At 37.3% G+C, this 18,378-nt stretch overlaps 1 protein-coding gene across 8 annotated transcripts in view; it reads right to left on the bottom strand.

Annotated features, from left to right (window-relative positions):
• Positions 1 to 18,378, bottom strand: part of PKHD1 (PKHD1 ciliary IPT domain containing fibrocystin/polyductin) — a 478,342-nt gene that overhangs the window by 53,597 nt on the left and 406,367 nt on the right. For all 8 annotated transcript variants that reach the window (XM_059400266.1, XM_059400267.1, XM_059400265.1 and 5 more), the window contains 3 exons: positions 13,117 to 14,128; positions 2,375 to 2,510; positions 1,357 to 1,444 (listed from right to left, as the gene is read on the bottom strand). In XM_059400266.1, the coding sequence (XP_059256249.1) occupies positions 1,357 to 1,444; positions 2,375 to 2,510; positions 13,117 to 14,128 (1,236 nt within the window). The remainder of the gene's footprint in view (positions 1 to 1,356; positions 1,445 to 2,374; positions 2,511 to 13,116; positions 14,129 to 18,378) is intronic.

Genomic DNA, 18,378 nt, shown 5'->3' with positions numbered 1-18,378 from the left:
TATTATAAAAAAGAGAAAAAGAGAGAGAGAAAGGAAGGAAGAAAGAAAGTGTTAGTGATGACGTGGAGAAACTGGAACTCTCACACACTGCTGATGGGAATGCAAAATAGTGCAGCCACTGTGGAAAATGGCATGGAGATTCCTCACAAAAATAGAAAAATAGAAATTCCTCACACACACAAAAAAATAGAAAATAAAAATAAAAATAGAAATATAATCCAGCAAGCCCACTTCCAGTTATTTATCCAAAAGAATTGAAATCAAGATCTCAAATAGGCATCCAAACCCCCATGTTCATTGCAGTGTTATTCATACTACCTAAGACATGGAAACAATCTAAATGTTCGTCAACAGATGAATGGATTTTAAAAATGCAATGTGTACATCAATGGCATACTATTCCGTCTTAAATAAAGAAAATTCAGAAATATGCAACAACCCAGGTGAATCTTAAAGACACGATGCTAAGTGAAATAAGCCATTCACAGTAAGACAAATACAGTATGAATCTACTTACATGTAGTATCTAAAATAGTCAAACTCATACAGGCAAAGAATGCAATGGTGGTTTTTTTAATTTTTATTTTATACGCACAACTTCAGGGAAAGTAAATGAAACTAGCAGTGGTACTAGGACCGAACAGGAAGGCAACAGAGGACAAAGCAAGGTAGAGAGGGGAAAGTAAACTCTGAGGACCTGCTCTGGACCATGTGCTTTGCATTTGCCATTGTATTTTTTCTTCATAACCCTGAGAGTGTTTCTATTTCCCCATAGAAATCACATCATAGGGGTGCCTGGGTGGCTCAGTTGGTTAATCACCCAACTCTTGATTTCAGCTCTCAAGGTCCTAAGATTGAGCCCCCGTGTGGGTTTTGCACTCAGCACGGAGTCAGCTGGGAATCTCTCTCTCCCTCTCCCACTGTCCCCCCACCTCACACCCCTGCTGTCTACCTATTTGTCTGTCTTTCTCTCAGATAAATAAATAAATCTTATGGGGGAAAAAAAAAAAAAAGAACCATATCATACGTGTGCCTTGCTCTCTGAGCCAGTCCATGATACTGTACCAGAATCATTTGTCTTGGGGGACATGCCCTTTTTCTTACGTCATATTGGGGATATGGTTATGACAAAAAATGCTACTTCATCACGCAAGGGGAGAAGAGGAGGAGGCTCCTTAAGTATTGGCTGCCAGTCTAATCTTGCTTTTCACAGATATGGCATTGTAGACTGGGGATAAAGGAGACCTTCCAAATTACCCAAGACACTATTACCAACCTTGCTAGGAATTGTAACAGCTGCAAACATTTTCTTGCAGATGTTGTAGTGACAGGTGTCTGAATGTCACAAGGACCTACCTTTCAACACTGAATCTGATGTCCCTTCCAGGGAAACAGAAATAGTCCAAGGCTCTGAGGGGGGGCCCAAGGACTCTATTCTCCGATTCTGGAAATAGAAAAAACAGGATGGGAGGAGTTGGATTGAGAAGAGAATTTTTGTGAAGGTATCTAAAACAGAAAAGAAGTCAGACTCTTTTATGAAACAAAACTCAGTAGAGACAGGCAAAGGAAGGAAAGAGATGAATATTTTCTCTCTTGTGTTAAAATATATCAAAATTAGCTCATCGAGGAAAGAGAAAGGAGATTATTGCAGGAGAAGTTGAGGCAGGTTAATGAAGAGGAGAAAGGAAAGCTAACTTTACAGAAGAGGAGAGTGGCATTACATGTTGAAGATTAACAAGGAAGCCATGCTTGAGAAAAAGAAGCAGGACCGAGCCGATTGCCAGATTACCTCAGAAGGGCCAGGTTTCTAAGTGTGGACCTCAATCTTACAGGCTTCCTCCATGCACAAACATGTCAGGGGTGCATTTTTATGACAAAGAATAGAAAGCTGATTTAACTGCCATATTTCCCTTCCTTCTCCCCATGACTTGAGTAAATACAGAAAAGGTAAAGTAGAATCAGAGGGCATGGCCACTAAAATCAGAATTAAGCACAGACGCCTTCATTGATGATTGACTTAACCACATATAAGAGAAATCATTTACAATAACATTTAACTGTAATGCAGATGTGATAGCAGACATTCTTTCATTAGCATACGAAATGACTTCTTTGGAAAGGCTAGATTTCCAGAAGATACAAGAAACCCGCTTCAAGGATTTGCTGCGGAAAAGCATTAGACTTTTATTTTTACTCTTTATCACTCATGAAAGTGGAAGGAAGTCAGCTGTGAGGTGGACGGCAGATGACAAAGTCTGTAGAGGTTCCCAGTGCAGCTGTTAGTACTTGGGGGCTACTCGGTATATGCGGGACATGTACCCGACAGGATATGCTCCCAGCTCTCAATAGACACTGTTCCCCACGAACCAGTTACCTGCTTATCCAGAAAAACGAGCCGTGGTTGGACTGTAAGCTCTTTTCCCACTTCTCCATCTGAAGGCTGGACCAGGACCGAGAGAGCATACGGCCGAATATATATCAAGTTCTCAGTTTTAGAACTGCTTGTATTTCTGGCATGTGTTGACAAAAAAGAGAATACATCCATAAGGTTACAGTTGTCATGGCAGGAACAATTTCTAAAGTGCATTATTACCCAGTGAAAATATTTGCATTTGCTATTGTTTCTAGAAACTTCATAATGTGGTATATAGAAAATATGACCTGACAACTCAAGAATAATTAAATGTTTATCTTTTATGTTTGCTTAGCATTGGTAAAGGATGGACTGGGTATGCAGGAGGGGTAGGAAGAAGCACAAATTATGAACTTAGATTTTTATCACCATTCATTAATATCCACCCCAAAAATGCCGTATCAGACTAAAATATTTAGAAGGTGCCGATATGTTCACTAGTCTGCTCGTAAACCAATTCTCCCCAAAAAGGCTCTGATTTTTGATGTTTTCCAATTTTTATGGGATAAAGGCTTCGAGGATGCCTGATTCTGTGGTCCAAGAGGATGTCACCGAAAAGAACTGGAAGAGATGCCTAAGAGCAATTCGGGCAACAACACTCATTTACATAGAATAGCTCACATAACCCTCACAACAACCCTTCCGTGTTTACATTCTCCACATTGTGCTTGCACTGAATAGGCTACATAATTATGGAATTGATTGATTAATCTATTTTAATTGAATGAAGCCCTTAGGGCGAATAATAACTTAAAATTCATATATGCTGAGCGCTTACTGTGTACCAGGTACTATTCTAAGCTTTCCACATGTAAACCCATTGAATCTTTAAAATGACACTGTGATTTAATGTACTTCTTAAACTTGAACTTAAACTTGAAGAAACTGAGACCCCCAAAGGGCTTAAGTTACTTGCCAAAGGTGTGACTAATGGTTAAGTGTATGATCAAGGTCTAGAGCAGTTAACCAGGGGCACCTGGGTGGCTCAGTGGGTTAAAGCCTCTGCCTTCGGCTCAGGTCATGGTCCCAGGGTCCTGGAATGGAGCCCCGTGTTGAGCCCCGATTCGGGCTCTCTGCTCGTCAGAGAGCCTGCTTCCTCCCCTCTCTTTGCCTGCTTCTCTGCCTACTTGTGATCTCTGTCTGTGAAATGAATAAGTAAAATCGTAAAAAAAATTTTAAAAAAGAGAGCAGTTAACCAATAAGTTATATTGTTTCTCACCTCTTTCAAGCACATTAATTGCTGATGTGACTTAGCAATAAAATACAATAAATACAAAATAAAATAAATGGTTCATGATACCTCAAAACATCTTTTTCCCCCAAGTTTTGGTATATTTGATGAGCAACCTAGCTTTATTAAAGAACACATGGGTTATATATCTACTGTCTTATTAAGCCTATTGTGTGTTATACATCACAGTCAGGCAATAGATTTTTAGCAATTACACGGAAATATACAGACATCACATATCTCATGTATTACCCTATTATAGAGCACCCATTGTTGACTTACTCTCAAAACAGCTTAGGTCAGTTCTAACAAGGTTTTGAGTTTTTTTAAAAAAAAAAAAAAAGGTAGCCTACCCTGTCCCAATTAAATACTCGTACTACTTTATCCCCCCAACTGGTTGTTTTTTCCTCTCTCATCTAAGGAGAAAAGGATAAAATATTTATTTAGTATGGAAGGTGTATATCAGGCAAAGATGACAATTATTCCTAAAAAGAGGAAAGAGTAGCAGAGCAAATGCTATAGATATAGATCACGAACTATGGAGTTTCTGTAGGGAGCACTTTCTCTCTCGCTCCTTGGAGAATCCTGGGAAATGGAGACAGGGTGGGAAGATGTGGTCCTAAGAATCCCCTTTGGTCGTCTATGGGCTACGGCAGGACCTCTGCACTAGAATCACTCACTGGGAATTCAGCAGACAGCAGCCTAATCATCATTTATTAGTTTGCTTAGCCTGAGTGAGAAAAGCCTTTCTTTTATCTCCTTTCTTTCTTTTTTTTTTTTTTTTCCTTCTTAAGGGGAACAATTTAAATCAGATTTTTTAAAGCCATGCTGTTAATTCTATTCTTCCATGGCCCCAGTTATTGGAAAATTCTAACATTGCTACCGGATCCTATTTCCCCCCTAACTCATTTCTTAAATGCTTTCTGATGTGGGGTGGGGTGCAGGCTAGCAATGGGCTTAGGGAAGCCAAAAACTCCAGCGGAGATCCTGACATAAGCACATCGATGTCTAGAGACGAAGACATGGGAGCCAACTGCCTGAAAAGGTGCTGAAAGGCCTGTCCCTGACATACTTTAAAGTTTATTGTGAGCAAACATCTCTTATTAAATGTAAACAGCATCTCACTGGAGGTCAGAGACTTGCTGCTACAGCATATCCCAAGGTAATACCACTTTAAGCTCCACATAAACTCTTAAGCAGTTTCTATCCTAAAACCTGACCGTAGGTGGTACAGTTTTTTACGATATGTTATAATAGTGCAATAAATCTGTTAGCTTAAAATCGAATCTCCGTGGCCTTTTAGAGAAATCATCATTAAATGCAGGGTCCTGTTAATGATGCCATCGAAGTGAAATTGTTTAATCTGCTAAGGGGGTGAAAGGTCACCAAATGAATTTTTTATAATACATCAACTTGACACGCAATAGGGAAAACTGTAATAGATAAAAGCAAAGGAAAAGGGCACTGTCTTCTTCTGATAGGTCAATAGCAGCCAAGAGAGTCACTCATCCACTTTCCTTTCACGATGGAGCTCCTTTTGCATTTAATATGGACACCCAATTAATACCTCAGCACCACAGACAACCTCATTTTAGGTGACTTATAGCAATTTCTCCCCCTTCCCTGAAATGAAAGTGATCACAATACATCATAGCATTGTGCGAATTAACGTTAATTGATTCAAGTTACCAAGCAATGATGGGCCACTTATATAATCTAGGCGTTATTGGGTGCTAGAAGGGATGGAGGGAAGATTAGATTCCAGTGTCCGTTGCTGTGACGACGGGAGTCACCTGACGCCTTGTTAGACAGTTGTAAGGTTCTATTGCTGGCCCCAGTGGGGTCGTCAGTAAACTGGAGTGATGTCCAAACATCATTATACGCTGCTCCGATATTAAAGCAAAGGGATTAGCAACTTATTGCAAGCAACCTGGATTTGTCATTGTGCTGTCGTTATCCAATTTCCAACTGCTAATGTGACTGTAGCCTGCGGGCAGAAGGACCTCCAGCCAAACTTGAAAGAATGGGGGAGGAAAGTTCCCTCCAACCCTCCCAGTTTTAACCACTATTTAACGGCTTCCAATACCCAGTCGGGTATGTGAAAGAATTTTTTTTCCCCTTTAATGCTTAAGTATAAGCTAAAAAACAACAACAACAAAAACAACAACAATAACAACAACAAACAACAAGAGAATGCAGACATTTTTCCAGTTCGGAGATCACCACTGTTCATGCCAGTTCTTGCTTTTCAATCTGCCAGATCCTGAACCGCTTACTCTGCAGAGGACAGGATTATTTCTATTTGCATGGCAAACCTAGCAAACAAAGAAATAAAGCCTACTGAAAGCTGGCTCTGGGCAAGACCCAGTGGGGTGGGCTGAAGGTAGGGGCATTAGAGATCCTTCCTTGTTCCTTCTTCAATCTTCGCCTCCTCAAAGGGAGTCACTCAGGTTCCTGTGAGAGTGCCCCATGTTTTGATTAAATGGGGTTCTGCATTTTCAATCAGTCCTGTTTTAACCAGGCTAGATAGGGCAGAAGCTTAATGAGCCACGAGGGGGCTTGAATTCCAAAGAAGTTTGCAAGATTTCATACCCTAGAAGAAGAAAGTAAGTTCTCCAGTCAACTCAGTTTAACAAACACATTATCCCTTCTACTATGGACAAATGTTCTAGGTACTGTGAATGTGCAGAGATAAACAAAACACGATGACCTCTGTCCCTCGGGAACACAGTCCCCTCTTCTCACACATCCCTCCACCCCATATAGTTGGTAAGACAAGAATGACTTTCCTGGCTATCTCTCAGAGTATACGCATGCCATTTTACTTATATTTCCCAGTCCTTATGCTCCCTATTAAACTTAGACAGATGCCTTTAGCTGCTGTCAACTCCTAGGGAGAGAAGAGGGGAGAAATGTCTTGTGATCAGATGATTTCCTTCTGGCATGATAAGGAAGTGTTTCCAAACCCAACACCCTGCAAGAACCCAGTGCATTTTAGTGTAGTAACATGATAACAAATCAGTACCACCATGTACTTCCTCTGCTCTTAGGTCTTTACCTGCCTCTGGAAAGCCACTATCTATCTTGGCCTGCCCAACTTGAAGTTCTGGTATACTCCTCATTTGGTATGCTTCCTGCTCTGCTTTAATACTTATTATTAAACTCTGTGGTTCTTTGAAATTCTTCATTTTGAATTGAGGCTTGAGCCACCCTAGGTGTAGGCTGTAGTAAATAGGCAGAGAAATGGGCAGAGAATAAGCCTGGCATCTCTTCCAACAAGGTCAACTCAATGGTTAAAACCTAAATATTTTAGATGAAAACTCATTTAAAATAATATTTTATAATAAATTTATCATGACTGTCTTATCTGGGATAATGGAAACTCTGAATACATTCTTTAGGATCAGAGACAAACTCTTCAAAATGTCCTGTTTGCATTAGGGTGCTGTAGCAGTCACATGGTGGCCGGGAAATGCAGAGCCAAGATTTATTTGATGGAAGAGATCTAATACACAATATTGTCTACACAGGAGTATCAGAACAGCAGAGAAGCCAAACAGGTTACATTTTCACTGTTTGCAACAAATATTTAATGATCATTTATTGTGCATGACAGTGGGCTTAGGCCACTCTTGGGAATATAATGTAAGTTGAAGTATTGACCTAATAATTATTATAAAGATAAAAATATACTAAAGTGAATATAACTGAAGTTAATTTTATGAAAAACTAGACTAATGGTGAAGCAGGTTCATATTGAATTAATTACTTTGCAATTATATATAGGATTAGATTTAATATAATATATTCTTGTTAAATATTTGTCCAAATGTTTTTATCTATTCATTAATTTTTAGATCTCTAGATTTTCAACAGAGCCATATAATTTTTTGGACATGATAGCTGTTCAATGACTGTTTGAGAAATCCGAGACGTTGAAATGTGAGTTTGTATGAGTCCTTATTATATTTATCTACAACTTCACCATCCGTACAGAGACCTTAACTACTTGGTTTTGAGGCAGCAGGGTTCAATTTTGGAACTAGAACTACATGTGAATGTGAATGGGGACTGGCTAGATGTAAATATGTCAGCTGCAGCAATGGATTAGATTAGCATCTTGTTCATAAGGAAATAAGAACCTGCAGAAATAAAACCTGCAGAAGTAGAATCAAGGACTTAGTGCTCTGGAGCCATGATCCCTAAGGGTATCACTGCAGAAACAGGACTGTGAAATAAATGATAATTTTAATGATGACCATGAATCATCAATAAAAATGAGAATGGTTTACATTATTTCCTGTTTAATAAGTCTGGATAATAAGTTGTGGCTCTTTTTCTTGTTTGTTTTCAGTTTAAGGGACGAACGCTTTTAAAATGTAGTGATAAAAGCAACAGTTTTTAACTAAATGGGAAAGTTTGACTAAGCAGAGCATCTCATTTTCCCACAAAGCCAGATATATGAAATACCATTATGACAATTTTGCCATTCACCTAACAACAAAGCAACAAATTTGTATTGTACCGAAAAGAAGAAGTAGCACAGAAACATTCTTCAATGGCAGGTCAGTGGTTTTGCCATGAAGGTGGAAAGAGACAAGCGGGTAATACAGAAATCTCTTCCAGAAAGAACATTCTGCCAGTCTTGGGAAGAATGTCCTCACATGTTGGTAGGAGATTCTGTACTTGTATACACAGACAGCTGTGTCCTAGAGAGCAGGTGCCTACGGGTATGGAGAGCAGGTGCCTAGGGATATGCAGATGTTAAAGGAGACTGTCAGTTGGCTGTTTGTTGTTAGTCTCACAATGGTCTCAGCTAGCTCTCCTCTCTCTACTAAGGTGATGGGCTCAAGAACACACAGACCCTCCTACAGTGTCTTGCTCACCCTCACTAGATCTGTTTTCAGGAGCCAAGGATCCTGGCAATGTCATTAACAGAGAACCTTATTTGAGACAGCATATTAGATTTTTATTGCTGTGTAACAAATGACCACAAATTTAGTGGCTTAAAATAATACAATTTATTATTTTGTTAATAAATAATAAATCATTATAAATAAAAATGAATAATAAATATTAATAATAATAAATTATTATTTATTAAAATAATACAATTTATTTAATATTTATTATTATTATTATTTCCAGACCAGCTTGGCTAGGTGTACTGCTAGAAGCTCTCAGGGAGAATCCACTGCTAAACTCATTCAGATTGTGGGTGGAATTTATTTCTTTGTGGCTATAGAATGAAGGTCCATGTTTCCTCATTGGCCATCAGCCAAGGTCTATTCTCTATTTATTCTACCTGCTTTTTTTTTTTTTTTCCCCATGTAGTCTCTTCCATCTTAAAAACAGTGACATGTCAAGCCTCTCACACCTTGAATCTCTCTGTGTTCCTCTTCTGCCAAAGCAGGAGGAAGCTCTCATCTTTTAAGGGCTCACATTATTATTTGGGCCAAACTTGATATTCTTGGAGAGTCTGTCTTTGGGTCAACCGTGCCACAGAACATACTGTATTTAATGAAGTGCTATGTGACCATATTCACAGATTCCTAGGACTAGGGCAGCCCATCTTTGGGAGGCCCTTTAAAAATTGTGCCAACCGTAAAGAGCTTTGGTGTTTCAACATTTAAACATCCATAAAAGACTCAGATACATTTAATTTATTAGAAGGTATTTTTAAAATTTTGTTTATAGTGAAGCAGGGAAAAGGGAGAGAGAAGAGGAGAAAGGAAGGAAAAAAATTTAAGAGAGCAAAAATCAAGTTCCTACTGAAACAAAGGTAAGCAATACAAAATATGTCCTGCCAGGATTCCAGATAAAAGACAGAATATAGAAATAAGACTCCTGTGCAGAATGTCCGGTTTAAAAAGGGCAGATTGAAATTATGTTTATCTCTGTGTCCCCTACTCCACTGAAATTACTTAAAAGAATACAAATAAATAAAAATGGTGTAAACCAACAAAGACGTTAAGAAGGCAGGAGAAGAGAGAAGTATTGACAACAGAGGTCAATGAAGTTTTGGAAGATGGAAAACAGGTTCATGGAATTGACTTAGCCTAGCAGAATTTAAATCCACATGTCTCTCGAAGAGGATAAAGATCAGGAGAGGCCAATTCACTTTGCATTATTTAATTAAAAAGTAGAGAGAACTCCGTTTCTACCCGGACCCCCTTTAAAGAAGTTAATAACTTTTGGAAAGCTGGTAGTATGCCCCTTAAAAAGTAAATGCCCGATATGGCCTCAGTTTGTTGAAACACCTGCAAACCCATTATATTAACATGAGTGAACCTCTCAGGAACATCCTTGGTAGTTTTCACTGAAAAGGCCTGCATCCTGGGGCTGATTCTGCTGTGTCAAGGTCAGTTCATTAGCTTGTCAATGGCTCTGCACTGGGTTCAATGGAAGCCCCAACTGACGCTGATCAAAGTTGAAAGAAACAGGGCTGGCCCCAGGCCTGCACAGGGCTCCAGGGCTGTTTAGCATATTGTGCAATTCTTTGGACCATGGGAAGCCTTGCTAATTTTCATTCTATCCCTTAGGACAAGGCATTTCTCATTCTGCAGAGATTTATTCAGATGTACTTAAGAAGCAGCTTTCCTTATCTTCAGAAGATTTACTTTTTGTCTTATGTTTGAAATCTCTCTTAAAATATGAGAGGGACAGAGAGAGATGGGGGAATAGAACACATTCCAACAGAAAAATCGATGCTATAATATACATGTTCGGCAGCTTTACATTAAATCAGAGATATCTGAGTCGAAAGTGAAAACATGATGGCAATGATGGATGGTGGGCCATAAAGGTGGCCTCCTCTCTGAAGCTGTGTCGCCTCTTCATAATGGAGTGCTACCCCCACAGATATGTGTGTGTACGTTAACTGGTGTCGGACCCACTCTTTTTGCTAGGTTTCCTCTGCTATACCTCTATTGCTTCTACTCTTTGACTCTTCTCTCCTTCTACATAAAGGCTACATATTCATGGAGTCTCTTTTTATATGCAACACAAAAATCAGTTATTTGGGAATGATGACCTATTAGAAAAAGCTCAGTAAAATCTAAATAATATTTAGTAATGGATTGGCCCCTTTTCTCTCTAGTCAGCCATGCATATAATATATTTATAAGAACTCAGTGGGATCTAAATGATATCGGGGTAAAGAATAAAGATATATAAATACAAGCTAAGGTGCATTGGTATATTTTTTTCTGGTTCTTGATTCTTATATTATGATGCAATATTGCCTAATGACATCAATAACATGGTGACAGTTTGGTGGTTGATAAAAATGTCCAAGATTTTTAAAAAATTTTATTTTATATTTATTTGATGGAGAGAGAGAGTCAGCAAGAGAGGGACTACAAGCAGGGGGAGTGGGAGAGGGAGAAGCAGGCCTCCTGCTGAGCAAGAAGCCCCAAGAGGGGCTCAATTCCAAGACCCTGGGATCATGACCTGAGCAGAAGGCAGACTCTTAATAACTGAGCCACTCAGGCACCCCCCCCAAAAAAAAAATCCAAGATTCAACAGGTTCGGAGCAATCATGTAACAAAGAGTGCTTTTTAATTCTAAGATAACAATTCCTAAAGCCCTTCAAATCAATAAGAATTTAGGGAAAACAAAACTGCTTGAGTTTTCTTTTCATATCTCTCATATTCTATACATATCAATGTACTGTTGGGAAAAGGAATACCTAACTACGTTGTAATTCAGGTAAAAACAGATACAAAACACTGGCTAAGCTTTCATTAGGATATATTGCTCTGTGTTTAAAAAGGAAATCAATGTACTAGTTAAATATGCCTAATGATGTGAAGGTGTGTCTTTCTGTTTTTACTCTCATTTTATAGCAAATCCCATATCCATAGAAGATGGTAACCAGAAGTAACTAATATCCATTAAATATCAATTATTTATTTATTAGTACTACCACAAATAAGATGAAAAGACAACTATCACATGATCTCCCTGATATGAGGAAGTGGTGATGCAACATGGGGGCTTAAGTGGGTAGGAGAAGAATAAATGAAAGAAGATGGGATTGGGAGGGAGACAAACCATAAGTGACTCTTAATCTTACAAAACAAACTGAGGGTTGCTGGGGGAGGGGGTTTGGGAGAAGGGGGTGGGATTATGGACATTGGGGAGGGTATGTGCTTTGGTGAGTGCTGTGAAGTGTGTAAACCTGGTGATTCACAGACCTGTACCCCTGGGGATAAAAATATATGTTTATAAAAAATAAAAAATTTTAAAAAAAGAATAATCTAAAAAATATAAATATTCTAAAAATTTCGTTGAATAATATATCTCAGAATCTAAATAATTTTACCTATTTCAGGGACCCAGTATCAACTGAAAATGCACATGGGTTGGAGTTTATTTTCCAGTAGCAATGACAACTTTATAAAGAACAGTTATGCTGCCCACCTTCAGTACTTTATAACCAGCAGTGTTCATCTGTGAGATGGTTGGTTTTATATATGTTCCTTAAGTATTATAACAAGTTCATCTTGTCTCTTAGACTAGGCTATCATTTTTGGTTCTTTGGTATCTGATAAAAATTGGATCTTGGGACTTATAGTCTGCACATTATGAGAGACAACCTTAGATGAACGTGGGCTGGACAATTTATCCTTTAGCTAACACAATCTATAAAATTGAAAGTAATTTACACTTGCCTTCCCTTATTGTATACTTCTCATGCTTCTCCATGTACTAGGCTCAGAAAAACATTCAGGTAAATTTAATTCTGAAATGTCTATTGAACAAAAATCTGGTGAAGGACTCCAAAACATAAGCATTCACAGTCAGAATAACATAGCACAAAGGAGGTTACAGATCTTACACAGGTCTCTGCCATAAACATAGCTGACAACAGGGGTATTCCTGCAGCATACAATTTGACAAAGGCATCCTCTCAAGGGCTTTATAATCCTAGGCTAAATAAAACCTAATGAGAGTAATTGTGTTACCCTAGTAAATGACTAGTTATCCCTCCAAAATTTTCCTAAACATAAGTCCACTCCCAAGTTCCCGTAGGATGAATTATTATCATCCTCCTCAGTACTCACCTTTCCACATGTAGCTCATTGGAATTGTGATGCATTGTGTTTCTGTTCCTTAAGGCAAAGATCATATCTGTTTCACCTTAGCAAAGCCTATTACTTAAATTTATTACGTGAATAAAAGAATGGACAAATGAACTAAAAACAAACTGCTTTGGAAAAATTTGTTCCTACATGCTTTTCACCTTAAGGTACCAAAATATAACATCTTCAAACATCCAAGATATAGAATAGTCATGAAGAATATAGATTTAATTTAAAAAACTTCATTAATTTAAGTCTCTAAGTGACTCTCTAAGTTTTTATTCTTATCTTAAGAAACAGACAGGTTATATGATTCAATGGAAGTCAGTGACATATGCACTCAAGAAATCAGTCCTTGTTTAAAAGATATTATAATTAGTACTCACCCATAGCCAGTGACTCCCTTTGACTGAGTTACCAGTAAGGCCCCAACAGTCATATTCAGAACATTCTCTAGTACTCCAGTCTGCTGAGCAGTGATAATCTGGTGAGCCAAATTTTGTAATTTGTTACTTGATAAATATGAAATCAGTCCAGTGCTCTTTATTGTTGGCAGATCACCAATTTCAATGACTATCACTTTTGAGACAGTTTCCACAGTGGTTGGTGGGACACTATATGAACTCATTTCCATCATGAGAGGTTTACGTTGACCAACTCTGTAATGACTGGCACAACTCACAGTTGGGCAATTGCGCTTTCTCTTTGCTTTATTGTCAGCAATGGCCTTTAAGGTTGCTTCATTGCCAGACATCTCATAAATAAACCTAATTTGGTCTTGGTGAACTTGCAAGAAGTCCGTTAGTCTTTCAAGAATAATGATTTCCCAGCCCTTTTCTAGTACTGAAAATGTCACAGTGAGGGCCAAATGAATGGAGACTCCTGAGCGTATCTCAATGGGCTCTGGTCCTTGTAGGACAACATACAAGAGGTTATCCAAGATGCTAAAGTAGTTAGAACCAAGAGACTCATCCAGCAATGAGGAAGTTGACTGAACCAGAATGGGTGGAATGAAACTTTCCCCTATGAAAACACGGGGGCTCTGGAATTCATGGTAGAATATAGCCAAGAGAAGCTTAGAGGCACTTTTGTTTCCCAGTAGAAAAAAACGCAACACTTGGGGAGGCTGTTCCACAAAGCAAACCTTGGTGATTTCTCTGGTGGGTAAAATGGAATAGAAAGTAGATACAGATCCTGAAGCAGAACATGGAGTATTGAAATTTACACCACTAAATGTATCAACAAAATCACGAGTAATGGATACAACTGGATATAACTTCCTCATGGCCCAGGTGGCATCAACATTGTCAAGAATTAAGATCACTTGGTCAGTCTGTTTGCAAATGTAGCCTTGTATCAGGGCTCTGTATGTGCACTTCTGTTCTTCTCTAAATGTACCTATAAAATAAAAGAAAGTAAGTGATATATGAACCACAACTTCTCAAAGATGATTTGCAATCCATCATTCTTAGTATCACCTGTAACCTTATGAAACATTTATTAGACTTTTAAGTGTGCTTAGATACTGAGTATGCAAAGAAGTCTGGGTAAAATACGGAAGGATACATATATTAAATAACAGGATACATATATTAAATAACAGTTATTAATAACAAAAATACATAATATGCATTATATAAATGTAAAAATGGACATAATAGCTAAGTGAAAAAAATATTTGAATAAGTCATATAATTAAGGAAAAGGAATAATCACTAAGGCCTTCATAATGGAAAAAGGATGGGGAGAGGAGGTAATAATATTTAAGTCAATGTAAAGGGAGGTAGATTGAAGGGGCTGGAATGGAAAATTTATGGAGGTGTATTAAAATTGAAGAGGTTTATTGTAAAAGGTTGTGAAAGAGTTTGGATGTCAGACTATATAATTTTCTTGTTCTCTCTTTTCTTTAAACACAAAGAATTAGAAAAAAGTATAAGAAAAAGAAGAAAGTAGTAATTTAGGGAGTATTGTCATTAAATAGAGCACAAGTTGAGGATTATTCAGGATAATCAAGAATTTAGAGAAAAAGCATTATCCATTATTTTTACCATTCTTAGTCCTCCTGTCTATGAAACACAAGCCATTCTTGTTCTAAATCCATAGGGATATTTTAACTTCCAACAAACAGAATCCCATTGATTTAAAATTGATATTCACAAAGTTATCTTGTATTATTTTCAAGATATTTTAATTTGCCTTTAACTTCAAGTTCATCAAATTAGCCTCAGGACTAGAACCAAAAAATAAAATTACTATATTTGGACATGATATAGCCTCCTCCTATATCCTTCCTTCCATATGATATGTTTAGAAATCTGTGCCAATGCTGTCTATGACATCAATAAATTTAACTACCAAAATGTTGCTTTGGGAGCAGGCCACATGGTTTACTTGTGCCTCAACAATAATAATAATAATAGTCAAAATTATGAGGGAAATTATAAAATATTTCAAGCTGAATAATAATAAAATTCTAGCATGTCAGAATTTGTTAGATGCGATGAAAACAGTGCTATGAAGGAAAGTTATAATGTTAACTGCTTATATTACAAAAGAAGAGTTGTCTGAAAGTAATAATGTTCTGCCTTACAAATTCAGAAATTAAGCAAAACAAATCCAGAATAAATAGAAGAAATGAAATAATAAATAAAATATCAGAAATCTATGAAATAGAAAAGAAGTAAAGAAACAAAAAGAGAATGAGTGAACAAAGCTAAAATTTGATGCTTGGAAAATATCAATAAATTGTTTAACCCCTTCACTAGACAGATCAAGATAAAAAGAGAGCACAAATCACCAGTTTCAGGGGTGAAAAAGGTTATTACTATAGATCCTACAGACAAAAATTGACTACTACAAACCACCTCATGCTAACAAATTCAACAACTAAGCTGAAATAGACAAGTAGAAAACAAACACAGGATAAAACGGAAAATTCAGATTGTTCTAACTCAAAGAGATAGAATCACCAAATTGAATACTAAGTTATTAATTTAAGTAGAGATTTAGGGACACCTGGGTGGCTGAGTTGGTTGGACGGCTGCCTTTAGCTCAGGTCATCATCCCGGATTCCCGGGATTGAGTCCCGCATCAGGCTCTCAGCTGACCTCTCTTTCTCATGCTCTCTCTCACTGTCTCTCTCTCAAATAAATAAATAAAATCTTTAAAAAAAAAATAAAAATAACAAAAAATTTTAAAAATAAAGATTTAATTATCAAAATAAAAGAAGAGTTATTTTTACATAACATGTTTTCTCCGTATGGTCATATAATACAGAAACACTAATGTTAAAACAACAGTTGTTTCCAAAAGCATGGAACCAGTATGAAGGGAATTAATTCCATGATCTTAACACACATGTACTCTGAGATTCTGATACAACAGTCTTTACTACAAATATGTCCTTTTGAAATGAAATAGTTAGGTGGGCTTCTCTCATAAAAAACCCTGACACTTACCACTTCCCTTTTTCTAAACTTTACCTTTCACTCTCCTTCTTTTTTACACATTTTTTAACACATTTTTTTTTTCCAGCCATGTTGATGTCATGCTGATTAATTGTTCACATTTCATCCAGGTCTATAGATTTCTAATTTTGTTTCTCCTGCTTCTGAATCAGAAGATACAATGTCTTTTAAAGTGATCCCTGAAGACTGCTAAATTTTTGGAGCTGTCCCTAAATAAAATAAGCAATCTTACTTGATATGATTCTCAACCACTCTGCTACTAAAGAAATGTGTTTTGATAAATTATGTAGAATTTATAGGTTTTGGTGCCCTTAAAGGGTTATTTTTTCAAGGCCAGGAATCATATCTCCTATTTAAACTACCACAGGGATTAAAAGCCTACCACAAACATAGTAGATGCTTCTTAATATGTATTAATTGCTTGATGTATCATGTTCTTTGCAAGAATCTTATTTTTACATATTTTTGAAAGATGTTATTTATTTAATTGACAAAGAGAGAGAGATAGAGTGAGCACACAAGCAGGGAGATCTGCAGAGGAGAGGGAGAAGCAAACTTCCTGACATGGGGCTCGATCCAAGGACCCTGGAACCATGACTGATTGAGCTGAAGGCAGACCCTTAACTGACTGAGCCACTCAGGGACCCTTAAAATAATTTTTATTTATTCTTCCCAGGTATCTAGTTATAAGATTATTATTCTATAGCTTGAATACATTTTAAACCAACTTCTGACAACAACAACAGAACAGACTACAAAAAGTTATTATGAGATCTGTTCCTTGAATTGACTCTAATATATGATAAAGTCCAATACTTTGAGAAATTCATCTATTTCAAATGAAACCACAAGATTGAAATTATAACTGATTATATTAATAAGAATTTTCTTATATTCCTAAATCACATAATTGATTTGTCTATAAAAGGGTTCTGTTTTGACAAAACATTTTTTTCTTAACTAAGTCATTAAATAAATACACATGTAGAAAGGTGAGTTTCTATTTATTTCTATTCCTAATGGCAGGTGTCTTCCAAAGCTAAAATAACAAAAGTAGGTGATGTATAATGTGATTCAAATATTCTTTTAAACTAATATGACATAGGAGCTATACCAGTAGAATGCATACCTTTGAAGTAGTGTAGTATAGAGTTCTTTTCATTCATTCATTTATTCTTACATGTGACTCCCAGAAACTAGTCCACCAAGAAAGCTGGACCCCCAAGCCACTCTACCTGCAGGATCCAAAGCTCCTTATTTCACAGTGACATTGGATGGAGCAGAATATGACTAACAAACCATGTTGGAGGCAAAATATTTTTTTTTTTAATTTACTTATTTGATGGAGAGCCAGAGAGAGAGAGCAAGTACACAAGCAGGGGGAGCAGCAGGCAGAAGGAAAAGCAGACTCCCTGATTCAGGACCCAATTCCAGGACCCTAAGATCAGGACCTGATCTGAGCTGACCTGAGCTGACCTGACCTGGGCTGCTAAACCCACTGAGCCACCCAGGCACTCCTGGAGGCCGGATCTTGAGAGGAAGAATAGAATGAGGGAGGAAAGAAGTGTTTGTATAAGAAAGGGTCGGAGAAAGGGTGAATGAGTAAGTTCAAGAAAGCACAACCTGTGTGGAATGCCTGTGTTGCAAACCATAAGTATACCCTGGAGGGTCCAGGACTCATGTACATGACAAGAAGAAACAAGGTGATAGTGATGGAGTAGAAGTCATTGTCAAATCTTCATAACTGGTCAGAATTTTGTATGAGTTAGATTATGAATCCTAAAAACCAGGCAAGAAGTTCAATAAACATTTACTGAATGCCTTGTGCATGCTTAACCTGCTAGCAGAAAGGAGATTTTGTTACTATGTCACTTTTCACCGTTAGGAGTGAGTTGCCTTTTTGTTATTCTTAAGCACTGTGATGTGATAAAGATAAAATGCCAGACACATACAGCTATTTAAACATGCAGAAATTATTTACTTATTTAAACTAAATAACCTTTCTTATTCAGGGTAGCTAGTGCAATGTCCATTACACACATTGTTTCTATTCCTAATGTATTACTTTTTTGTGTGTTTTGAAGCTGTGTGTGTGAACATTTTACTATAAAAGGAACATATGCTTCCAATCTAGGAGCATGGAACATTTTTCCATTTCTTTGTGTCTTCCTCAATTTCTTT

Source organism: Mustela nigripes, chromosome 5 (assembly GCF_022355385.1).
Source record: "Mustela nigripes isolate SB6536 chromosome 5, MUSNIG.SB6536, whole genome shotgun sequence".
Classification (NCBI taxonomy): Eukaryota; Metazoa; Chordata; class Mammalia; order Carnivora; family Mustelidae; genus Mustela; species Mustela nigripes.
Note: the sequence above shows the minus strand (reverse complement) of the source record. Positions and strands in the feature narration are given on the sequence as shown.